Source organism: Cervus elaphus, chromosome X (assembly GCF_910594005.1).
Source record: "Cervus elaphus chromosome X, mCerEla1.1, whole genome shotgun sequence".
Taxonomy (NCBI): domain Eukaryota; kingdom Metazoa; phylum Chordata; class Mammalia; order Artiodactyla; family Cervidae; genus Cervus; species Cervus elaphus.
In genome coordinates, this window is record NC_057848.1 from 62,611,980 (window position 1) to 62,638,862 (window position 26,883).

At 38.1% G+C, this 26,883-nt stretch overlaps 1 protein-coding gene across 5 annotated transcripts in view; it reads right to left on the reverse strand.

Annotated features, from left to right (window-relative positions):
• The window catches only part of ATP11C (ATPase phospholipid transporting 11C), a 168,011-nt gene that overhangs the window by 85,721 nt on the left and 55,407 nt on the right, over window positions 1-26,883 (reverse strand). For all 5 annotated transcript variants that reach the window (XM_043895977.1, XM_043895981.1, XM_043895976.1 and 2 more), the window contains 3 exons: window positions 8,756-8,875; window positions 2,379-2,468; window positions 66-146 (listed from right to left, as the gene is read on the reverse strand). In XM_043895977.1, coding sequence (XP_043751912.1) covers window positions 66-146; window positions 2,379-2,468; window positions 8,756-8,875 — 291 coding nt within the window. The remainder of the gene's footprint in view (window positions 1-65; window positions 147-2,378; window positions 2,469-8,755; window positions 8,876-26,883) is intronic.

The following is a 26,883-nucleotide window of genomic DNA, read 5'->3' on the forward strand; positions in this document are numbered from 1 at the left end:
CAAAATATAAATTCTCATGTCAGACAGGACTGAAATGCAAGCATAATTGTAAATTAGAAATTTACCTGCTTGATGGCTGTAACAGTTATAACAAAAAAAAGTGGAAGTCCACTGGTAATTGGGCTAGTTGGTGTGTCTACTGTGACCTAGGTAAAGAAAGTAAATTGAGAGTAAAATGAGAAGAAGCCATTAACATAATGCAGCATTTACATGCTACAAACATTTCAGACAAAAATGTAAATAAAACATACCCCAGTAGCAGCATGAGTGTTAACTTTCCTTAAAACAAAAGCAATCCATGTAGCCATTAGTTTAAGAAAATAGTTCTAAATTTAGGCTTAGTTTTCATGCCATCTTGGACTAACCCCTAGATTGAAATATATTCATTCATTTACCATCTATCTGTTGAGCACCATTCTGTCAGCCTTTGTGCTATTATCAGCCAGGCTCTAGAGATGCTGCTTTTTTTAAAACAAGATGGAGAAAAGTTCCTGCCCTCATAAGAGCTGGCAACTTATAGTGAAAACCAGACATTAAAACAAGTCAGATTTGAAGAGTATATAGAAGTTAACTAGATGGAAGGGGGCTTCCTAGGCGCAGTGAGGCACATATAGAAAGTCTCTATGGGAGGAGGGCATGTGTCACCTGTGATAAAATAAAGGAAGCCAGCGGCAAAAAAGCATGTGGTGTGAGAAGAGGCTGGAGGGGAGACAGGGGCCAGACCTAGCAGGGCTCTCCAGACGAAAGTTCATTCTTTATCTCACAAACAGTGGAAAATAATTGAAGCTTTTAGGCAGGGAGAGGTCAGGTGAACAGAACCACATTCCAAAAAGGTCATTCTCATTGCTTTGTGGAAAATGGAATGGAAGGGAACAAAAGTGGAGGGAGGGAGTCCATTTAGGAGGCTAATACACTCATCCAGGTAAGAGATGATGGCTTGGACAAGGGTGGTAGCAGCAAATAAAAAAGAAGTTCCAGAGGCATTTAGGAAGCAACACTGGTAAGGAATTTCTTGTAACTGGTGGTTAAAAATGTCTCCCAAGTATCTGATTAACATGGCTAGGTAGATGTTGTCATTCATGGAAACAGGAAATCCTGAAAGAGAACTAGATTTGAGGGAAAGAGGATCATGGGGTCACTCTCCTTTTACATAGCTCTGTGCCTTCTTGCACACACTGAGATATCAGTCTGGATTCCTTACCACGTAAGCTCTAATCTTTCAAGTCTTAAAGTCACCTATTCTTTGAAGTTTTCTCAAGCTTCTCTTGGGTAGGAAAAAAAAATCATAACTTCCACTGTGTCTGCACAGCATTTTGCTCATACTAGTTTTACGACATTTACCACATTAAATTGAGTGGATACATGACTGTCTTTTTTGGCTATAATGTAAAATTCCTTTGGGGTAGAAAAGGCAATCTTGATCTTTATTGTACCTGCTAAAATCTTTGTTATCTGGACCACTGCCTGGCACATAGGTGCTTGCTAAACTGAACTGAAATGTGTTGCACGCCAAGTGGAATGACTGTGTGTATAATCTTCTACACAGTTTATTTATTCTATGCTATTCTGTAAGACATCTCACCATTGATCTAGAGGAGCTCCACCTCAAATGCCCCATCATTCAAGACTGAAATTGGTTCTTCCCCATATTACAACCCAGACTGGTTTTAACTTGCAGGGCTAAACTGAATTATAGTACTATTTATTCAAAGTGGATAAACAGAAGCACTTAAGATCAGCAAGGCATTTGAGCAATTTTATTGGGATGTTTTTGCTTCGCTTAAAACAATGAAATGAGAAAAAAAATACCTTTAATGTAGTAAAATTTTCAAAGGGTAATTTTGGCAAGGGAAAGATTTTAATAGCTTATAGACTGAAAGATGGAAGATGCAATTTAAAATGTCTAAAATTTAAAACACAAAACATTAGTAGGAACACTGAGAAGCAAACCAACGTACAAGGATTTCATCCTTAAAGTAAATAAATGAGGAAAAGCAAAACTGGTGATCAAGAAGATAAGTGATAAATTTTCAATTAAACTGAAACTGGTGCTTAACAAAGTGAAACTATTAATTTGAACTATTTTCAGTTTTCACATATACCACTGTATATAAAAGTACACAATGCATGTCCATCTAAGATGAACAAAGATATGAAATCCATGAAAGTTTAAAAAAAGTAACAAAGTCTCAGTAAGTTTTCTAGTGAAAGATCTACTTTAGAAACATATAAAATTGAGTAAGCTTAAAATATATTAGTACTTTAAAAAGTGTTATTATAATAAGCCATGAAACAACTTTTTAATCACAGGGCATTTCAAGGTTAGAAATGGATTGAAAATCTGCTTGAAGAGATGAAGTTTCTAATGGAGCTCTTACCTGTACAAGAAAAATGATAAGAAAATAAAAGTTTGCAATTCTTCTAAACTGTTCAAACAGATTCTTTGGGAGGAAATTCCAAAGTGTATACTATATGGGAGGAAAAAAAGATTATTAGAAAGGAAACTTGAAAAAGACTCCAGATTATCACAATACTTTGAAAGTCTGTTAAAACCCAAACCTCACAGACAAATAAGTGTGTGCTTAGAGGTATAGCATATAAACACTATGCAGGAATGAAGTTTTCACTTGGAGCATTCTAACTGGGCCATCTGTCCTTCAGCTTTGCTTTCTCTGGCCCAATCTAAATTAGGTTCCCTGTTATCTGCTCTCACATCACCCTATACTTCCCTGGGATCACATGTTTCAGTGAATAATTATGTGTGCACATATTTTAATTAAAGTTTCTCCCTCAAGAGGCACTGAGATCTAAAAGGGCAGACTATTCATCTAGTCTTTTTATTACTTTTCTCCAACTCCTAGCACAGTGCCTGACATAAAGTAGACACTCAATAAATTAGTTGGATGAATGAATGAACTAATTAAATTAATTTTTCTGGCTGTGCTACGTTTTGGAGTCTTGATCATCATCACAGATAAAATTCTGTCCCTATCACTGCTTTCCACCTCCATGACAGCCTTGGTATACACATAACCTTAGGTCATAGACAGCTTACATTTTAATCAACAACATACCAACCTTGTACTTTGATAGCAGGTAGTGGGTAAAGGTTTCAGTGCTAAATTGTACACGGGCAAGAGGAGAAAACTCTTGGGCCAGCTGTCAAATCACAAAGACTTTCTCACTGGTACCTTAAGCTCAAGGACCAGGGCATTTAAAAATCACCCAAAGTTGGATTTTCTAGATGTCTTAATAAAGACCAGAAACCAGAAAGAAAGAAATGTTTCTTAACCTAAAGATCTAAGTTTATACTTGCATGGTCTCCATGTGTGAGAAAATATTCATTACATTAGGTAAGGTGACTGAAAAAGCCAAAGTTGCAGAGCATGATACAATAGATGGGGCTTCACTACTAACCTCCCTTTAAAAGGTGTATAGGCCCAAGGTTCAGGGAATTCCAAGAATAGAAAGATGAATGGAGGCAAATATATTCAGTGAAGCAGCTGCATTACAATCAACAGCCAACCTAGAAGGTTCTTCTCCCAGGGTTCATAGAAGTGCCTCAGGGAAGCCCATTCGACATGAAGTGCATACTTGTGTGTGGATGTGTATCACTTGGGAGAAGACAGTCCACAGTTTTCAGATTCCCAAGGCAGCTTGTGACCAAAAAGAAAAGGGATCAAAACCACAGGTCCAGTCACTTTGAAGCTGCCCTAGTTCAGATCAGCACTTAACTGTCCTGATGACTAAAGGTCAATTTTCTAAAACAACAAACTAAACTCCAACAGGCTAACAGCTGAGCTTCTGGCTCGTTGACCTTCTGTTCCTTAAGTAAAGGGTTTTAAATTAAACAAACAAACATTGGGACTGTGAGAGTCCTCCGTGGGGTGTGAACATGTCAAAGGGAACATTTTTGTTGTTGTTTCTAGGCCCCCACTGTTTCCCTCTGTTTTAACTTCCTAAATGAACTGCTTCCTTGAGGAACTCTGGTCAGTCTCTTGATAGGTAACTATTACTACATGCCCTCTTCTTTCCTATATCAGATCATGAACTACTAAGAGGTCAGAGAACATATAAACATAAGCTCCCTTCCCTTCCATGCCTAGAACAGTGTTCAGCATGTAGAAGGTATACAAGAAATGTTGACTGAAACTTATGTCTTGGCCATTTCCTCCACTGCTCTAACTAAAAAGTAAATTAAACTTCTTGTCTCTGTTATAATACAAATGCAATCTAGCATACATTATTTCAATGCAGACTAAGAGAAGCCTACTTTTAAATAGTGTTCTAATCAAAACTGAAATGGAATGAAAGCTGCATATACCAAGTTACTCAAATTGACTTGTTTACCTAAAAAGTGAACTCTCAGACTTAGTTGCTACAAACCAAAAATAATGTTAATTCACAGGAAGAAAATGTTTAGAGCATTTGTTTCATACATGATGTTGAAAATGGACACTTTTTTGGTCAAAAGTCAGTTCTTTCTCAGAGAAGTCAGTAAGTGGATCTTCTATACTATCTTAATGTGTAAGCCTAAACTAAAAAAGCAACCCTGACATCTAGAACACATTTTAAAAGTTTCTTGGTGGCTCAGACGGTAAAGCGTCTGCACGCAACGAGGGAGACGGGGGTTTAATCACTGAGTCGGGAAGATCCCCTGGAGAAGGAAATGGCAACCCACTCCAGTGCCCTTGCCTGGAAAACCCCATAAGCAGAGGAGCCTGGTAGGCTACAGTCCATGGAGTCGCAAAGAGTCGGACACAACTGAGCAACTTCACTTTCTTCAAAAGTTTCTTCAGAAAAATGCCAGCTTCCCAAGTATGTGCAATGCATTTTCATTTTCTCTACAGTGAATTAAACAACTGGTACACAACTGTGGCCTTTGAGTGAAACAACTGTGGGTCACTCCCTCACACATCTATCATCTAATTTAATTTGAAATCAAAACCTTGTAACTTTGATAAATAACTTTCCTAATTTAAAGGAGAGAGTATGAAGGGAATCTCAGTTTTGAGAATCTATTAAATTGAAAATTTTAAACAAGAGGAAACTTTAGAACACTACTTATTTTTACCCAAAGTCCAAAATTTTTCCAATTTAGCCTTTAAAATGCTGATAGGAAAGCTAAAGCTCCAAATAACTTGCTCTAATATTTCTGTGCATCATGAGAAAAGGGATAACAGCTAAAATGAAGTAGTTAACTATGTAAAGTGGCAAAGTCAACAACCGGTTGTGAAGGAGCACAGACTTTTCTTACTACTGGCATTTGAATGCGATGTAACAAAATAACCATACTTGAAGATTAGTTGTAAATAAGCATCTGGTTGTAAATAAGCAAAACTCTAGGTTGAATAACTGTTCACTTTGCTAAATGACTGTATCCACGTGATTATCAACTCTCCTTGATGTAGGCAGTAAATCCAATTTTGAGCATCACAGCAGCCTACTTTCATTTTCATTACCAATGTCAAGCAGAACTTTCTGCTTTTTCAAAGTATCACTCTTTCTACCATAAATTCAGAACAGCAAAAGGAGTTACCAAGACAGTGCTACCATTAGGATTTAGTAACTTTAGCTTAAAGGGCACCTTCAGGGAGTTTGATAAGATGCAAAGACATGTCTAAGAAATTCTACTGATGCTTTTGATTTTTAAAATGAGAGAAAATGCTAGTGTAATTTTAGTCTTGAAACTTTAATACATTCTTTCACATAGGAGAAGTTAAGTTTAACCTTGGGCACAGCTTCAAAGAGTTAGGAGGAGCTCCCTGATTCTTATCCCACTGAAGGGCTCAAGATGAGGCTCAGAAGTTTTATTTATTTTTTTTTTTTCAGAAGTTTTAAATGAAAAAGAAATGTAGAACAGAGAAAAATGATGGAACCTAAGATCTTAAAGATCTAGTTTCTTTTGCTGCAGAAGGGGATTTCCAAGTTTTGTACCAGCTACAAAATTCTAGTGATTCCCAAAGGTCCCTGCTGAGTGCACTAAAGTAGGAAGGCCAAAGAGAACAAGTTTTTCTAAACGAAGTATTTGTGCATCCCCAAAGAAGAAAAGGTTGCTAATTTTGTAAGTTAATAAAACTTAAATTTTTATCAAAGTGTTATTTTCAGTGTTCCTGTATTAACAGGACTTATTCCCAGTGATATTACATTACTGATGGCATCTGTAAACAAACAAAAGGCAGCCAACTGAGAAAGTTATTTTTATTATTGAATGGTTTAGAAAGGAAATCAACACTTGCTACAAGTGTTATACATTTCTTCAATTAAAAGTGTACATTTCTTCAATTAAAAGATTCTGGTGCAAATACCATCAGCCAAAGGGCAATGTGAGGAAGAGAAAGTCAAATTATGAAACGTTTTTCTCTCCAAACTGGACTTGAAGGCTTCTTTTTAAAAGTAATCGCTCTGCATATTTGAAACACAGGAGACTGAGGAAATCAATACTACTGCTTAGGACTGCAGTAATAATAATAATAATCACAAAAACATAAATAATAGCAGTTACCATCTACTGAGTTGTTACTGCATGCCAAGCACAGTGCTTTAATGTTTTCTGTGAATTCTTTATCCGCACCACAATCCTGTGAGATAAGTAGTTAATAGTTCCATTTTACAGATAAGAAAATGGGGACACAGGAAGGTTATATAAGTTTAACTTCAAATACATTTCTCCTGTTTATAATGGTGAAGCTCTTTACCACTACACTATATGCTGTTCTCTTATAACTATTTATTGAACTAAAATTTCATTCTTTTTGTGAAGTCAGTATACTGTCAATTCCTCTTTTCCTGCTCTATACCTGTTATGAAAAACAGATCAGTTAACAAGCAGTTAACTAGACAAACTGTAAAAATAAAATATCTACAAAGAAAACGATGTGTTAGTCTATCAATGTAGACACATTCACTACTGTGGTTTCTAAAACACATACATACATACTGTGTATGCAAATATGTTTAGAACCAGTTTGTATTTGCCCATGAATTCCTTATTATTTAAATAATATCCTATTGTATTATTTTGACTACTGGCAAAACTAAAGTTAAAATATGAAAAATATTCTATGAAATATAGAAACAGTTGAGAATTAACTGAGTTTTATATGTTCCCTTAATATGCAAAAATACATGGTATATTACAACAAGTGGATTGTCACCACCTCAGTGAAAAGTCACTTGACTACCAGTGTGCCACTTTACCATTTTCCACATAAAGCACTACGGGAAACAATAATTCCCTAGAAAGTAAAGGAGAGAAAACTGAGGGAGGAACCCGAATAGCACAATGATATGAAAACAGCTCTTTATTCAGAGCCACTATATCTTATAAAGCAGTTCTTGTTCCTGGCTTTATCACTAATGCTGCTTCATGACCATGGCACTAACTTGAGTTCTCTGGGTTTGCTTTCTCCATCTATAAAGTCAGGGAGTTGAACAAGAGGATCTCTTAGGATGTTTCAGTTCTATATTAAGTTCATGATTCTGAGCCAAAGGACTACTATTGACTGTTTTCTTGAATACTAGGGTGAGTCACAATTTTCAGTGAAAGAACTATTCACTATCTTGGGCACAGGTAACAGAAACTTCTAGCTGACAATAAATTTCTGCCACAAGGTTAAAGATTAACAAGAAACAGACATTTAAACTCAGAGTGTTCTATAGTCTAATGGATCTGCTCATTAGGTAACACAGTTTTCAATCATTCTGTCCGTATTTTACATGCTACTCTCCCAGCTAAGTACAATCTATCTGCATTATATCACTACCCAAACAGAAATCACATGTTTGAAAATTAAAATGTTAAATTTGCAAAGTAAGGGTAAAACTTTGTGTTTCAGATCCTCGGTGTTTGTCAACATGCAATGAACCAATTGTCACCAACATTTGAGGTCTACCTTATGCTGCATGAGGAAGCGAGGAAAATTACCAAGATCTGTGCCATACTAGAAGATACAGCAGTCTCTAGATGGTGCCAGCCATCTAGCACCTAGTACCTAGCACCTAACCTCCTCAGTCAAGGGGAAAGATTAGCAAACTAATACTTGTAGACTGATGACTACTGGGTACTATGAGTTATAAAGAATGCTTTCATGTATGGAACATAAGCTCCATTTCACTAATGAGGACATTCAGACTGAGAGATTAATTTGCCCAAAGTCACACAGCTAGTAAATGATCAGACCAGGATTTAAACAGGTCTTCAGGCCACTTCTTTTAGCATTACACAATGCTAAATAAAGTAAGATGATTATTCAAATGGTAACACAGCTATCATGATTGAACCCTTAACTGTTCAAGCAGTGCACAGAACAGAATGTACCCTTTAGGACCCAGGAGTGTACTTGAGAAGCTCTGCAATGCAACAGAAAGGGATACAAATGTCACTCTAAACACCCTCTGGAAGAATGTAAATTATTTACAACCCAGTCCATCCATACAAGGGCAATTCAGGAAGCTTTGGGCAAGTAAATAATTCTACTTTTAGCACACTTTAAGGCTTAAAGTCATACATATAATCAACAGGCATGGTGAATCATAATGGAGGGCAAGGAAACACTCTTGCAGCTATAACGAGACAAAGTGATACTTTTAAAGAAACTGCCTTTTGGTGGAGTAACTACTACAGTTGGTCTATGATTGGTACAAATGCGCATTCAGGAATGCATATATAAATGTCTCAGCTTACAGCATAAATAAAAATAAGTGTTATTTGGCTTACTATATGAACATCTATTGAGCTAAAAAAACAACTTACCTTAGATGAAACTATTCTATTATCACAAAATTTTTGTGCAATGTATGCTTCAGTTTCTGAAACCGGATGATTGCCAACAAATACTGTGCGTGTACCAACTCGCTTCTCTTCTCCAGCACACTGACCAAGAGAAAGGAAAACAGATCAGTTTTTCATCACATTTCTCCATGCTTCTACCGAGCAAAGAATTCTTGTCTAAGTGTCTAAGCATGTTTGGCTACTGTCTAGAAAGAGAATAGTAGGGAGAGTAGAAACCTTGTTAGGAAATTCAAACTCCACTGTTAAGTTTTGTTTAGGCCAACTGCTCTGAGGCCAACATTGCGATCCTAAATGTTTAAACTGAAGTATCCTAGAGAAACAGTATTTTTACCACCAAGCATTTTCTTTCATCTACAGGATCTCAACCATTACTGTCACAGCAACACACTAATTTAGAAAAGGTCAGATTGGGAATATTTAATTTATTACACAAGAAGTGTTGAAGACAATCTTGCAAATTTCATTATCAGACAGCAGAAAGCAGAATGCAAAATTCTTATAAACTGAAAATAATTGCTTATAGACAGGAATATAGAATGGCTGCCTCTATTAATGGAGTGATCAACTATTTCTAGAGAGAAAAGTTGCAATTCTTTGGCTTTTCAAGGAAAGATATTCTTTTGTGATCTCTCAGAACTTATTGTCAAAAAGTCCCATTTCACACAATATAACTCTAATGCCCATTCTGTATTTTTAAAATGTAGATTCATTGAATCTAGAAGCTACAAGATTCAGGTCCATTTTTACCTCATAGTTTTACTTCACTGAGGCTTCACTCTGTTTTCTCATCTTGAATCAGGGTAATATACTTTCTTATATAAATCTAGAATAGTCTCTTTTTAAAGTTTTTTAATTAATCTATTTATTTTAATTGGAGTATAACTACTTTACAATATCGTGATGGGTTTTGCCATACATCAACCAACATGAATCAGCCACAGGTGCACATGTGTCCCCCCATCCTGAACCCCCCCCACCTCCCTCTCCACCCTATCCCTCTGGATTGTCTCAGAGTACTGGGTTTGGGTGCCCTGCTTCATGTATTGAATTTGTACTGGTCATCGATTTTAATGTACATGTTTCAATGCTATTCTCTCAAATCATCCCACCCTCGCCTTCTCCCAGAGTCCGCAAGTCTGTTCTTTACATCTGTGTCTGTTTTGCTGCCCTGCATATAGGATCGTCGTTACTATCTTTCTAAATGGAATAGTCTCTTTTGATGGCACTGTTTTTACATGTTTGAGACAACCATTTATTTAAGTCAAAGAAAGTATGATAGAAACCAATATCCACTTATATATTTCCTTATTTTTTAAAAAAGAGCATAATTCCACAACCTAAAATGTTTTAAAGTAAGTAGCCACAAAGATTTCTGTTCAATGATCTATTTAAAGGTCAAAAATATAACTCTCTACCCCTGAAATATCATTTTAAGCAAGACTACTTAGAGGTTGCAAAGTTTTCCAAATGTCTATGTTTTGGTGTATTCCAGTCTGAATTTCTGTACCTCAAACAGATATAGGGAAAATAATTTTTCAGATTGAAAAAAAAAATTACCCTAAAATATGGTAAGACCTCTTGCTTCACCGTGGGCTTCCCTGGTGACTCAGACGTTAACGCGTCTGCCTGGAATGCGGGAGACCCGGGTTCGATCCCTGAGTTGGTAAGATCCCCTGGAGAAGGAAATGGCAACCCACTCCAGTACTCTTGCCTGGATCCCATGGAGGGAGGAGCCTGGTAGGCTACAGTCCATGGGGTCGCAAAGAGTCAGACATGACTGAGCGACTTCACTTTCTCTTGCTTCACCATCTTCATTTGAAGTTTATTAAGTAATTATCTAGTGGGGTACAGCCTCCAAAATCAATAGGGAATCACTGGAAAAGTGAGATAAACTGAAGTAGGAGAGATTTAGGCTGTATATAAGTGATAACTACTGGAAATACACTCTGGTATGGGTTAAGGGAGCTTGTGGGAATTCAATCTATGGCAATCTGGAAAAAGTCACAAAGTCATCAATGCTTGACAATTGCTATTCAGCCGCCTGCCCCAAGACAGGGCATTACAACAACTGACTGTACAAGGTCCTTCGCATGCTAAGGGTCAGTGATTAACACGTAAATTTTCAAACAGTTCCTGGAAACAAGTAAACAATACCTTTACCAGAATGGTAACTATATACATTTTGATTTAGGGACTGACTTTGTTTGCAACTGTAATATACAGGGTCTGAACACAGAAGAGCACTACATTTCCCATATACCCATTTTGCAAAAAGTAAATACACCTTCTTAAAAGTATAGTTTACTCTGTTCCCCTTCCCTAGCTTTCTGTTGCAAGTTACAGTCCCACTGTAGTCTCTACAACAGACCAGAAATTGTCAAGTCCATACACACACTACAATTTAAATTCTTTCATTTAATAGTCACATGGCTATCTAGTTTTTCACACAAGAAGTGGCTATAGAGTAAATAAGCAAGAACCACTTTTCATGCCAGTTCTCAGATCATTCAACAAATGAAAAGGGGGAAGAGGAATGAGGCAGAACAGTGAAGCAGGATGTTTCCTGCACTGCCAGTACAGGTTGCTTTCCTCAGTTAACAGTGGCCACAGATTAACTTAAAACCAAACTGAACTAGCACTACCCCAATTCTGAATTGTCTTCGACTTTCTTCTGTGGCAGATAACTTTCCAAAGAACAAAAGGAAGGTACAAGCATAAAGCAATTTTTCAGGCACGTGATATTTTTATGAATTTTGCATTTGTATAGCATTTATAGTTTTACTAAGAGCTTTCCCTATACTTCATCTCTGATTTCTTTCAAGTGACCTCTATCTCCAGTAAATAGGAGAAAATGGATTGAAATTGCTGTGCAGGTTTGGGGAGGGAGAGAGGGGATGGGAGATCCAGACAATGATCATTGTTAGATGAGGGAATCGGAGCCTGAGATAAGTTGTAGAAGGTATGCTCCTGAGGATTTTTCAAAAAAGGGCAAAGTCTCCTCAGGTCAGGCGGGTTGAAGTTTGGAGCTGCCTGAGGACTGGGGCTGGGGTGGGGTGAAATAGATGACTTTTCCATGTCTGTCAACCTAAAAATCTAATGAACCTGCAATTTCTGGTAGAATTTGTTTCAACTCTGTAATGCTGCTTGGTTCACATAAAAATGGCAAAGCTGACTGTATGTGTAAATTCATTGTAATTTTCCACTTCTGCCAATGTAGTGTTAAAACAGTGGTTTTAGCTCCTGTGATTTTGAATAATGTAGGTGCCTTAGCCAAGGGAGAGAAACTCTAAGTAGGAATTATAAAAAAAAATCCTGTTTGGATGGCACACAATGTAGTCTAGAGTGGGAGTGTATGATTCCTGCCACTTTGTAATGAATTTTAATTAGGAGTCCATCCTGTGTTGAAGTGCTTCCCATGCAAATGTCCTTAGGAATGGCATTTATTAAAATTGAAATGAGTTGGCACCAATTCTATTTTAATGAGATATCATACACACTACAATTAAAAGGGTGGAAAATATTTAAAAGTATACTTATAGTGTATGAATTAACATAGAAGTCAATTTAATTTTCTAATTTATGATAAAAATCACCCTTTTTACTCCTGAATTATAAACTGAATCCTGTGTTAAAAAACAAACAAACAAACAAAAAACTCCAATAATTTATTCAAGACATAGTCTCTCAGTGAACATCAGAGTAGGGCTTCCCTGATGGTCCAGTGGTTGAGAAACTGCCTGCCGATGCAGGGCACGCAGGTTTGCTCCCTGGTCCGTGAAGAACCCACACCCTGCAGAGCAGCTAGGCCCGGGCACCATAACTACCGAGCCCACACATCCCAACCACTTACCTCTGACCCTGCAGCCTGTGCCCCCAACATGAGGGGCCACCCCAATGAGCAGTCCCACATGCTGCGACTAGAGGGGAGCCTCCACTCACCGTGACTAGAGAAAGGTCCATACAGAGCAAAAAATAAGAGGGATAAGTAAATCTTCAACAACAACAATGGCAAAAACCTAGAGTAAAATGGTACTGTTATTCAACTAGTACCAGATTAAAATCCTATGCCTTTGCTAGTCATAAACAAACAAAAGCTGCTGGAAGTATAATTTGTTTCTCAATTGTCTCTAGACCAGTGACTCAATAAGAACTGAGGGAAAACGGAGAATGCAACACAAGACAGTCATCATGAAAGCTAGCACAGTTTCTAAAACACAGCTCACCTCTCCATCCATTCCACATATTGGCACACTTGAATTTATCCCTTAGTCATAGACCAGTGGTTCTTAAGTCTAGCCATACATTGGCTTTAAACATAATACCCAAAATTTAGAGAAAAGCTAACACCTATCTTACTCAAACTCTTCCAGAAAATTGCAGAAGAACGTAAACTTCCAAACTCACTCTATGAGGCCACCATCATCCTAACTCCAAAACCAGACAAAGATGCCACAAAAAAAGAAAACCACAGGTCAATATCACTGATGAACATAGATGCAAAAATCCTTAACAAAATTTTAGCAAACAGAATCCAACAACATATTAAAAAAATCATACACCACGACCAAGTGGGCTTTCTCCCAGGAATGCAAGGATTCTTTAATATCCTCAAATCAATCAATGTAATACACCACATTAACAAATTGAAAGATAAAAACCATATGATTATCTCAATAGATGCAGAGAAAGCCTTTGACAAAATTCAACATCCATTTATGATTAAAACTCTCCAGAAAGCAGGAATAGAAGGAACACACCTCAACATAATAAAAGCTATATATGACAAACCCACAGCAAGCATTACCCTCAATGGTGAAAAATTGAAAGCATTTCCCCTGAAATCAGGAACAAGACAAGGGTGCCCACTCTCACCACTACTATTCAACATAGTTTTGGAAGTGTTGGCCACAGCAATCAGAGCAGAAAAAGAAGTAAAAGGAATCCAGATAGGAAAAGAAGAAGTGAAACTCTCGCTGTTTGCAGATGACATGATCCTCTACATAGAAAACCCTAAAGACTCTACCAGAAAATTACTAGAGCCAATCAATGAATATAGTAAAGTTGCAGGATATAAAATTAACACACAGAAATCCCTTGCATTCCTATACACTAACAATGAGAAAACAGAAAGAGAAATTAAGGAAACAATACCATTCACCACTGCAACAAAAAGAATAAAATACTTAGGAGTATATCTACCAAAAGAAACAAAAGACCTATACAGAGAAAACTATAAAACACTGATGAAAGAAATCAAAGAGGACACAAACAGATGGAGAAACATACCGTGTTCATGGATTGGAAGAATCAATATTGTCAAAATGGCTATTCTACCCAAAGCAATCTATAGATTCAATGCAATCCCTATCAAGCTACCAATGGTATTTTTCACAGAACTAGACCAAAGAATTTCACAATTTGTATGGAAATACAAAAAACCTCGAATAGCCAAAGTAATCTTGAGAAAGAAGAATGGAACTGGAGGAATCAACCTGCCTGACTTCAGACTATACTACAAAGCCACGGTCATCAAGACAGTATGGGACTGGCACAAAGACAGAAATATAGATCAATGGAACAGAATAGAAAGCCCAGAGATAAATCCACGAACCTATGGACACCTTATCTTTGACAAAGGAGGCAAGGATATACAATGGAAAAAAGACAACCTCTTTAACAAGTGGTGCTGGGAAAACTGGTCAACCACTTGTAAAAGAATGAAACTAGAACACTTTCTAACACTATACACAAAAATAAACTCAAAATGGATTAAAGATCTAAATGTAAGACCAGAAACTATAAAACTCCTAGAGGAGAACATAGGCAAAACACTCTCTGACATAAATCACAGCAGGATCCTCTATGACCCACATCCCAGAATACTGGAAATAAAAGCAAAAATAAACAAATGGGACCTAATGAAACTTAAAAGCTTTTGCACAACAAAGGAAACTATAAGCAAGGTGAAAAGACAGCCCTCAGATTGGCAGAAAATAATAGCAAACGAAGCAACAGACAAAGGATTAATCTCAAAAATATACAAGCAACTCCTGCAGCTTAACTCCAGAAAAATAAATGACCCAATCAAAAAATGGGCCAAAGAACTAAACAGACATTTCTCCAAAGAAGACATACAGATAGCTAACAAACACATGAAAAGATGCTCAACATCACTCATTATCAGGGAAATGCAAATCAAAACCACAATGAGGTACCATTACACGCCAGTCAGGATGGCTGCTCTCCAAAAGTCTACAAGCAATAAATGCTGGAGAGGGTGTGGAGAAAAGGAAACCCTCTTACACTGTTGGTGGGAATGCAAACTAGTACAGCCGCTATGGAAAACAGTGTGGAGATTTCTTAAAAAACTGGAAATAGAACTGCCATATGACCCAGCAATCCCACTTCTGGGCATACACACTGAGGAAACCAGATCTGAAAGAGACACGTGTACCCCAATGTTCATCGCAGCACTATTTATAATAGTCAGGACACGGAAGCAACCTAGATGCCCATCAGCAGACGAATGGATAAGGAAGCTGTGGTACATATACACCATGGAATATTACTCAGCCATTAAAAAAGAATTCATTTGAATCAGTTCTAATGAGATGGATGAAACTGGAGCCCATTATACAGAGTGAAGTAAGCCAGAAAGATAAAGACCAATATAGCATACTAATGCATATATATGGAATTTAGAAAGATGGTAACGATAACCCTATATGGAAAACAGAAAAAGAGACACAGATGTACAGAACAGAATTTTGGACTCTGTGGGAGAAGGCAAGGGTGGGATGTTTCGAGAGAACAGCATCAAAACATGTATATTATCTAGGGTGAAACAGATCACCAGCCCAGGCTGGATGCATGAGACAGGTGCTCGGGCCTGGTGCACTGGGAAGACCCAGAGGAATTGGGTGGAGAGGGAGGTGGGAGGGGGGATCGGGATGGGGAATACATGTAAATCCATGGCTGATTCATGTCAATGTATGGCAAAAACCACTACAATATTGTAAAGTAATTAGCCTCCAACTAATAAAAATAAATGGAAAAAAAAAACATAATACCAGTGGCTGGGTCTTTTTATTTAATTTTTCTAGAAGCTCCCCAAGTGACAGTTCTAATTTGCAGTCAGGACTGAGAATTACTGCTACAGAACCTCACTCCTTGAATTAATGATTGACCTTAATGAACATCCTACAAGTTTTTAGTACACCAGGCATAATGCTACACTTCTAAAGCAATCAAAATAATTTAAATAATTAGCTTTTCAAAGGACAAAAAATACAAATAACCATCAAGTAGCAACTCTTCCAAACATTTTAAGCTGCTCACAAAATGAGATTCTTCGTCAATACTCATTTTGCATGTATCTGCTACCCATTGATCATTCAGATCATTGATAATGAAAATTACAGGCCCTGAAAACACGCAAAGCTACTCGGGTTATCAGCAAATAATCAATAATGTAATCTCCAACAATCACAGCATTACTTTTACTGATCATCAAACTGCTCTCTGTGAGTTACTAAAGCAAGCAAGAGGACATCTCTCCTTATCGGTGGGTTCCACATCTGTGGATTCCAGCAACTTGAGATTGAAAATATTTCACGGGTGGGGGAAGATCCAGAAATTCCAAAAAGCAAAACTTGAATTTGTCACGCACCTAAAAACTACTTACATAGCATTTACATTGTACTAATATTGTAAATAATCTAGAGATGATTTAAATTATATGGGAGACGTATGTAGCCTACATGAAAATACTATGCCATTTTACAGGACTCAAGCATCTGAGGGTCCTGAAATCAATCCCCTGCAGACATTGAAGGATGACTATATTTACTCTAAACTGAACAAAAAATCCTTATTAATAATCTGAACACTTGGCAATGATTTAAAACTATTCTCCACATTCCAGCCCCAAAGCTATTTTTTTCTCTGAAGCACTGGTGTTTTTGAACAGTATAATCAGTCTTTAAAAAGCCAAACAAATTCATGAAAGGTAGAGCATTTCATGAAAATTTCAGCATTTCTATACTAAAGTTGGAAAAGTGAAAGTGAAAGTCGCTCAGTAGTGTCTGACTCTTTGTGACCCTGTGGACTGAACAGTCCATGGAATTCTCAAGGCCAGAATGCCAGATTATGGGTGGCCTTTCCCTTCTCCAGGGGATCTTCCCAACCCAGGATTCGAACCCAAGTCTCCCACATTGCAAACTGATTCTTTACCAGCTGAGCCACAAGGGAAGTCAAGAATACTGGAGTGGGTAGCCTATCCCTTCTCCAGGGGATCTTCCCAACCCAGGAATTGAACAGGGGTCTCCTGCATTGCAAGCGGATTTTTTTTTTTTTTTTTTACCAACTGAGCTATGAGGGAAGCCCACTAAGGGTGGAAGTTCTGCACAAGGTTAGAAGCACTCCAGTGCCAGGCAACATTTCCGGTGTCTTAAGCTTCCTGTTTTGGAGAAGGCAATGGCAACCCACTCCAATACTCTTGCCTGGAAAATCCCATGAGCAGAGGAGTCTGGTGGGCTGCAGTCCATGGGGTCGTGAAGAGTCGCACACAACTGAGCGACTTCACTTTCACTTTTCACTTTCATGCATTGGAGAAGGAAATGGCAACCCACTCCAGTGTTCTTGCCTGGAGAATCTCAGGGATGGCGGAGCCTGGTGGGCTGCTATCTATGGGGTCACACAGAGTTGGATACAACTGAAGTGACTTAGCAGCAGCAGCAAGCTTCCTGGTTAAGATTGCTACAATGAATTCAGTGGTCAAATTGCTGAGGCTTCTAAGCCCATCCCATTATAACAAGCCAAGAATAGCCTTCATGCCTAATTTACAGTCATAACTCTAAAACGAGTCTTAAAAATTGCACTTTTCTGATTTTGCTTTTCCTCCATCTTCTTAAGTGATGAAGCTGTCTCTCCTTTGCTAGAGGAAGTGAAGCAAGATTGAGCCAGGGCATTTTGTCTTTTTGCCTTTAAAGCTTAATTGCGGTTATATTAATCAATACTCTCAAACACCTGAGCAAAACACTACTGAATATCCAAAGTACATCCCTAGGCATGCAGGTAATCCCTAGGCAGGCATTACCCGATGGCAGCACATTTAATTGAATAGAAACTCCTATAGGAAAAGGATATTAAGCGCCAGAAAAACACTTCAATCAGCAAGTACAAAGCTTAGGAAAAGGCAGTGACCGTGAGGACTTGGGTAAGAACAATGCCATGTTTGGAAGCTCAAGGTAAAGCTTTCATTATCTAAATGTGACCCACTGAGCAGTTTAATTTCGCCAGGAACAATCAATTCTATGTGTTCCCTCTGTGATCCTTTTCCCCACCATGCCCTCACCCCAAGGACCTCAGGGCTACAGAAACGGGGTTCTGAAGAAGAAATGCAGCAAGTTTCTCACAGGGTAGCTATTAGGGTCGACAGATCGAAAGTGCTATAAGCCTTTAGTGATTCAGGAGTCTAACAGGAATTTTTTAAAAATAATTCAGTGATTCTTCCATTTATAGAACATAACCTGAGACAAAATTCAAGCTGGGGCTCAGGAACGCCACTTTTTTTTTGGTAACAGTATCTCTCCTAAGGCAAACTTAACTCAAGATGAACTGGACACATCTACAAGGCCTCAGAAGTAACTTTTCACTACACGTGTCTATACACCACCATGCATTCCCAACACTTAACCAGATGTTAATAATCAATGCTGAAGCTGAAACTCCAATACTTTGGCCACCTCACGCGGAGAGTTGACTCATTGGAAAAGATCCTGATGCTGGGAGGGATTGGGGGCAAGGAGGAGAAGGGGACGACAGAGGATGAGATGGTTGGATGGCATCACCAACTCGATGGGCATGAGTTTGAGTAAACTCCGGGAGTTGGTGATGGACAGGGAGGCCTGGCGTGCTGCGATCATGGGGTCGCAAAGAGTCGGAGATGACTGAGCGACTGAACTGAACTGAATTGAATAATCAACAGGGAGGTACACAACTTCTCAGGATTGGAGAAACAGTAAGGCTGACTGACATGCCAGCCGCACATTTACCATCACCCTCAGGAAATGGATAAAAATACACAGGCAAATAGAAAGCAAGTCTAAAGAAGGCCCCAGGAACTCAAAGCCCAACCCGGCTGAAAGGGAACAGAATAAAATACAGATCACAAACCTCAGAGGCAGGAGAGGAAGGTGGGACCCTCTGCATACTGACACCCAGAAATTTGCTAACACAAGGCAGCTAAGTCACAGAGAGAATGCTGCAGATTATCACACTACTTGTACCAACCCCTGTGATTCTTGTAAAGTTTCCCAGAATTTGGGAAGACGGCCAATTGGGGCTGGCAATTTTGTGTATGTCTGAGGGAAGTACTAGACTTGGTTTGTTCCTTAAATGCTTTGAAGGGGTGCTCTGGTGGCCTGGTCTCCATTATCAGGGCATTTGACATCTTTTTTGTTACTTTTCTCTGAAGTCTTGATTTGCCTTTGTAACTTTTGATTTTAAAGCATCATTACTTTAAAATATTATTATTTTACACTACACAGCATTTTATCCTCATCTTGTAAGTTCTTTTCTAACCCATGCCTGTAATAAATGGACCAATGTAAGAAGTGAGGCTAAAAACCAAACTTTTGAGGAAAATTCAACTGAACTTTTAGTTCTAAGCAGGTATATAGTATAAAAGGAAGAGATATAACCTAGGTATTCACTGTGATACAAGAAGTCCCCCCACTGTAACAGAGTATTGGTCATAGTGTACACTAAAGCGTCAAACAATGCATACCAAAATATATATAATACTCAAGCAGATGGTTTTTGTGGCAAAATCCCTTAGAGCTGGAAGATTTTCTACTTTGCATTTAATTTTTTTCCCTTTGGCCCTGCGGCATGCAGGATCTTAGTTCCCCACCCAGGGATGAAATCTGTGTCCCCTGCAGTGGAAGCGTGGAGTCTTAACCACTGGGCCACCAAGGAATTCCTTTCCCCACTTTTTAGACATCTCATAGGAAAAATATATCTCAGAAGCAAACAGTAATATGTAACAATGGCAAGGGAAAGAACCATTGGCTATTAGGGTGAAAAATACAAGAGACAAATTCTCAGCCAAAAATCTTTCTAGGTCACCAGAGAAGAATTCTTATTACAGTGTAAGAAGAGATAAACTTTGGCTAGAACAAAAAACATATTGTAAAAGAGGTGTCTGATGTCCCAAATAGAGTTTTATCTCCCATTTTAGTAACAGATTGTTATTATAAAAGTGATAATAAGTTTCCTAGAAAGGTCTAGCAGTTCCCATATATGCTGGAGCATGTCCACTGAAACCAGTGAGTACATTCCTCTCCCCAACCCCGGGGCATTGTTAAAAACCACACACAAAGCAAACTAGCTAGAAAAAAATGTCCAAGTTATAATTAGTTTAAATAGCACATCCAGGCTATAGCTTTAAAAAAAAAATCTCCAACAAAAGAGGTAGGTAAAAAACAAGTTTCCATTATGGAGCATCACCGAGTTGAATAACCAAAGAAAACAAAGCGTGAGGGGCCTTACACAAGGTTGCCACTTCTTCTGTGACCATTTCCTACCCTTCCATTCAAGGACATTGTGGCCCACTTCTTGGCTCAAATTACAATGTCCTAAAGAAAAATCTGCTCTTGAAAAAGGCATCCTCCCTAGAGGTGAAGGCTCTTAGGAGGGAACAGGAGAAGCAGTAAAGACATGACTCCAAGAAGTATTATTGATATCTGTATTTTCTTTAATGTGAGACCTGGGAAAAACCGAGCCTCAATTTCTTTAACAGCTAAAAAAAAAAAAAAGTAACGAAACTTAAATGACTGCCTATAGTAGCATTAACAAAACACCCAGAGATCACTTTAAAGGACTTGAAAGGCTATCCAGGTGAAAAAAGGATGGTGCTTGCTGATATTATCCAATTATGTGAATATTAAAACTCTAGGAACTGCTAGCACAGAACCATGCAATGGCCTCACATTATTCAAGTGTACGTATTTGATTTAAAGCAAGGAAGTTTCTGGCTCTACAGAAGAGGCATACCCAATTCTGATGTTACTCTTATTCAAGGAGGCAGGTTGAGTTATGGCCTATTGACCGAGAGCAAGCTCTTGGTGTTGAAAACACCATTCATGAAGAGGGCCAGAGTTGGCCAGGGACGTTGACAAATGTTGTATCTAGAAGCATGGGAGGGCTACTCAAAAAGTCCCCTGAGGCTGCTGTCCACAACACAGACCATTAGTCCCTTGAAACAGATGATCTGACACCATGGGAGTACAATTAAGAATTTATTTTTCTGTTTGCTGGCAAAGCACATGGTCATTTGGGAACTGTACTAGAATTATTTGGCTTCCTAGGTGGCTCAGTGGTAAAGAATCCACCTGCCAATGCAGGAGATGTAGGTTCAACCCTTGGGTTGGGAAGATTCTCCTGGAAGGAAATGGCAAAGCCGCTCGAGTATTCTTGCCTGGAAAATTCCATGGACAGAGGAGCCTGGAGGGCTACAGTCCATGGGGCCACAGAGTCTGATGCAACTGAGCACGCACCCCACACATGCACGCATGTACCCAGACACTGGAACACACACACTGGAATTATTTACATTGTCTCTAAATCTCACTTCTCTTCCAAGGTTTTAGATTAGTAACTGGTGTACAGTATAAACACTGGGTGCTGCTATAAACATAACAGGTTGTCTATTTGTAATCATTCTTAAAACATGCTTAAAAGAGACATCAAAAATCAGCACTATGTTTGAAGTGTAATGTATAACCTTCAGAATACTGAAGCACAGAAAGAAGAACATATACAATATCTATTAGTTATTGTGTGTAGTAACATTGGTTTGGTTTGCAAAATTTTAATATTTGGCCTTTTAGTACTGCCAAGTAGGAATGCCACATAAAGATGGATTAACAAGAATATTAGATTAGCCTCCAACTAATAAAAATAAATGGAAAAAAAAAGAATATTAGAAAACTTCATTCAATGTTTCACAAACTGCATTACACGGAATAAGTTAAGAATGAGGTTCCTTACAAAAGGTGGAAAGTTACTCCTGTAACCCCTCCTCCTGGCTGTTTCACAACAAATATTCACACAATAAATGCTTTAAAAAGTCTTACAGTAAAGAAGCCTCTATCTGTGTCAGCACTTCCCATAGAACTCTCCCCCCATACCCCAAGGAAGATCCAATGACATTGGATTCTGTAAAACATGGTTCGGGCAATGCTACTCTAGTGTATTTGTTACCTTATCACGATCAGCTATACTGGCAAAGTATCCAAAGGTATAAGGTAAGATAACTGCTGAATTTGTGACAATTTCGCCCATGATCCCAAGTGTGTGCTTTTGCTTCTAAGGCTTAATTATGAGAAGCAAGAAACCAGGAGATCTTGGTTCTAATTGCCTTCTACTACAGACTTATGTGTTTGTGTCTCAGGGTAAGTCCTAGAATAGGTTTCTTTAGCGGTAACTTGGGGAGAGCTTGACTAAATAATCTGATCTCAAAGGCTGCAGGGGAATTGGAAGTCAGACCTTTCCAGCAATAAAATTTGAAATGTGGTTTTGGTTGCTGTATTATTCACCACTTGTTTCAGCCTGGACCAAAAATCCAAATCCAAACAAACAAAAAAACCAACTGTTGAAGGGAGGGGGAGAGATGATCTGTTAGAGGATAAAGAATAATAATAAGCCAATATACATGAGAAGACAATATATTCAGGATGAAATTTATTTGTAGGCTTCAAGAAAGGAGAAATAAAAGGAACATTATGAAAAGTTACAAACATCAGGGAAAAGCTTCAGGGTGCTAATTTCAGTACACTAGAAGGTACATTGGCTCTTTGGGGCTCTAAGGATGCCCATTTAAAGCACCACAGTGCCAATTTATTTAATGGTGACATTTAGATGTGAAAAAATGAATGCCTCCTCAAATGTACCTGTTACCCAAGAGAATCACTTTCCTCTGATAAAATGGAATGAAATTTATGTCCCGCCATCCAAGGTACAAACCACTTCACATTAAAACAGGTTAGGATTAACTGTGATAAGTGCAATTTAAAAAATAATGAACCATGTAGAATTACAAGTTTTACTTGTACAAAAGAATTTTGCTGTAAAATGAAACACATGCACATGGATTTAAAACCACTTGAAAGAATTATTAAACCAGGCACATTCGAAATGTATGACTTCTCAAAAACAAACACTACTCACACCAAAGGTCATATACCTCTAAACCAGTTTTTTTCTTGATTTTTTACCAAGTATGACAAATAATAGTTTGAAATTCTATTCAAATGTATGATTGAAAATAGCAATGGGATATTTCCAAAACACACATAGGGGGTATATAGAACAATTGTAAGAATTTACAGCCAACATTAAAATTACCTGGCAAGCTTTGAACAGGAAAAATGCTTTAAGCTAAATCATGAAACAGCACAGCAGTCACAGCATTAAGCGATTGAGTCAGTGGAACACAAGCAGATTAGTCATGACCAGTACTGGATAATTAAATGTTCGCAAAGACTCCATTCTCCTGATTGTGATGAATTTCACTCTAATTCACGCTTTCATTAAAAGCATGTGTGTATGCAAATATGTTAATATATTTGAGTTCATTCTTACTCTGTGAACTCAGATATGATATAAAACTTTCTAAATGTTGACAATCAGAAAATAATTACAGCATTAGTTAAGAGCAGAAAAATGGCAGAACCTGAAAGAATGGAGGAGGCCCTCAAAGGCTGGCAATTAAAGTGTATTTGCATTTTTAAGCATTATTAATGAGAGCCAATTTATGGTGGACTGATGACTATGAATGGGTAGGAATAATCTGAGTATTCCAAAATATTCTGCTTACATCCCTAATCTGTTTTGAGCCATTAGCTACAGTTTTGTCCCAGACCAAAAGCAAGCAGGTACATCCACTCTCTGGGAAGAAGAGCTAAGCTTAAAAAAATGAGAAACAAAGGAAAATGAAAAGTAAAAGGGGACAAGTACAAATGTGTCAGGTCAAAAGAAAATTAGTTGTGATGAGAGCATTCTGCTATAAGACAGCATGTGGCTTCCTCATCATTCCCAGTGTGCAAAGTCGCTTCAGTTATGTCTGACCCTTTGAGACCTCATGGACTGTAGCCCACCAGGCTCCTCTGTCCATGGGATTCTCCAGGCAAGAATACTGGAATGGGTTGTCATATCCTTCTCCAGGGGATCTTCCTGACCCAGGGATCGAATCTGCATCCCATGCATTTCCTGCATTGGCAGGCAAATTTTTTACCACTTCGCCACCTGGGAAGCTCCCATACTACTCTTGATCTTAAGACACCTCAAAAGAAGAGTTTTTAAGCAACGTGTATATTTAGAAGGAAGACATTTGTTTAAATGTCAGATTAGTCCTTCAGACTTCATCTTCTATCTTAAAAACAGAGGTAAGAGGAAAAGGTGGGATTCTCTAATACTTGCAAACCTTTCTTAGAAGGCAATGTACCAGAGTAACACTGGACATAGATTTTATGGATTTAGAATCCAATTCAGTCCAGTGTACCTTTGAGCCTCACTACAATTTTTCATAATGTTGAGTAACAAAGTGATGAAGTATCAAAGAATGAGATATTCACTGCAAATAAGGGGCTGTTCATTCATGCATTTTAAAGATAAAGTCCTTCTTGGATGGCTAGAGTTTAAAACAGATATGGAAAATAAAGAGTGTTGAGAATGTAAAGAAAATGGAATCTCCATAGTGGTAGGAATGTAAAATAGCTCAGCATTGGTGGAAAACATTTTGGTGGTTTATCAGAAAACTAAGCAAGTAATTACCATATGAGTCAGCAATTTTATTCCTACTTATACATCCAAAAGAACTGGAAACTGGGGTTCAAACAAAAACTTGTGTATTAATATTCAGAGCAGCATTATTTACATAGCCAAAAGGAGGAAACAACCCAAATGTCCAACAACTGATAAATAGGTAAACAAAAGGGAATACTGTGGAATATTATTCAGCCATAAAAAGAGTGAAGTACTAATACATGCTACAACATGGGTGAACCTCAAACAAAACATTCTGTTAAATGAGAAGCTAGATACAAAAGGTTACATATTGTAGAATTTCATTTATATTAAATATTCAGAAGAGGTAAATCTATTAAGACAGAAAGGAGACGGTGGTTTCCAGGAGCTGGGGAGGAAGTGGAAACAGGGAGTAACTACTTAATGGGTATAGAGCTTCCCTTGGAGTGATGAAAATGTCATGGACCACGATAGAGGTGATAGTTTTACAACATGTGAATGTACTAAATTCCACCGATTGATTCACTTTAACATGGTTTATTTTATGCTATGTAAACTTCACCTCAAAAAAAAAAAAAGTTAACACACTTGCCTTAAAGCAGGTCACAAGGCTTGATATGGTTGATGCATCCATTCAACTAGTGTTTATTAAGTCCTTACTGTGTGCAAGACACTGGAGATAGGGTGATGAATAAACAGAAACAGTCCTTGCCTTCATGGAGCTTAGAGTGTACTAGGAGACAAGACAATGATCAAATACTTATCAAATCAGCTAAGCGCCAAGAATGACAACTGCAGAGTATTCTGAGAGCTGACCCAGCCATGACCACACAACAACCACACAGAACACAGACTTGATGATATTGTTTCTCTAATCCCTACTTTAATACGTCTCCCACTGACATTAAAACTGAAAACTAAAATCCTTCTTCTGACCTGCAAGGTCTTGCACAGAATCAGGTCTCTTCCTCCCACTTTTCCAGTCTCTCCTGCAGTCTCTCCTCCCTGTTCACTCCGGTCTTCTTTCCATCCCTTGCAAGCTCCAGGCACCTTCTTGCCCGGGGCTTCTACTCTATAGCTTTCCTCCACTAGAATACTCCTCCCTCTCCAGTTTATCTTCTGGCAATCACCTTTCAGATCTCTCAACTGTCACTTCCTCACTAAAGCCTTCCCTGATGGCAACACAAATCAAGAGAGACCAATGACCCGTTCTCCAAAATCTGTGTCTGCTACAGGGAATTTACAATAAGCAAGGCAAGAAGAAAATCTCAATTCAACTTTTCAAAAAGTTATTAACTGCCCCAAACTCTACTCAAACATTCTTGTCAACAGTTACTCAAAGAAATCTTTTATGAATTGCTTGACTTTGCATAAAGTGCATTTTTTAACCTTTTGCTTAGTTTCAGTAAAAACAAGACAGTTATTGTGACAATAAGAACTTTGTATAGTCCACTGATACTTTAACTCATTAAACATAATTTAATGCAACTGGTTATTGTGGTGCCTTCTTAATTGATTTACATATACTTCAGACCATTTTATCCTGAGCAGCATTCAGATTAATCATTTCCAGTTGATTAAACAGTTGATTAAAAATGGTGGTTATGGTCATTTCTATTAAATAAAAAAGTCAAGCATCAGTCCAGGAATATAATCCTCAATATAATATTTTGTTTCTGTGAAGAAAATCAGATTAGATTTACATTACTTTGACTTACATGAACACAACCTGCCACAGCGTACAAGGACAAGTTGACAAGGTTTTCAGGAAAAGCTACCACCCAGCTAGTGTGCACTATGGAAAGAGGCTAGGACCAGGGCAAACACAATTCAAATCATCCAGTCACACACTGTTCTCTTTTAAGTCTATCTCATTTTATAATCATAAGCTGGGGCAAGGTATTTTTTGTGGCACAAATTTCTCTGCAAGCAGAGAGGAGCAATATCACTGACCTATAGAAAGTTCCACACAAAAAAAGACTGTGCTAGGGAATTCCCTGGCAGTCCAGTGGTTAGGACTCAGCACTTTCACTGTTGTGGCTGGGGTTCAATCCCTGGTTGGGGAACTAAGATCATGCAAGCCATGCAGTGCAGCCAAAAAACACTGCTAAAGCTGTCAAAGGACATTTAAACAATATAACATTATCCCTGTGCTTTCTGGAAGTGAAAATAAATTGCATTTTTAAAATAACATCTCAATGATTAACAGACATTATTTGTACACACATTTGACATAACAATTAGTAATGATGCTTGCACAAAGCATTTACTAACAAAAT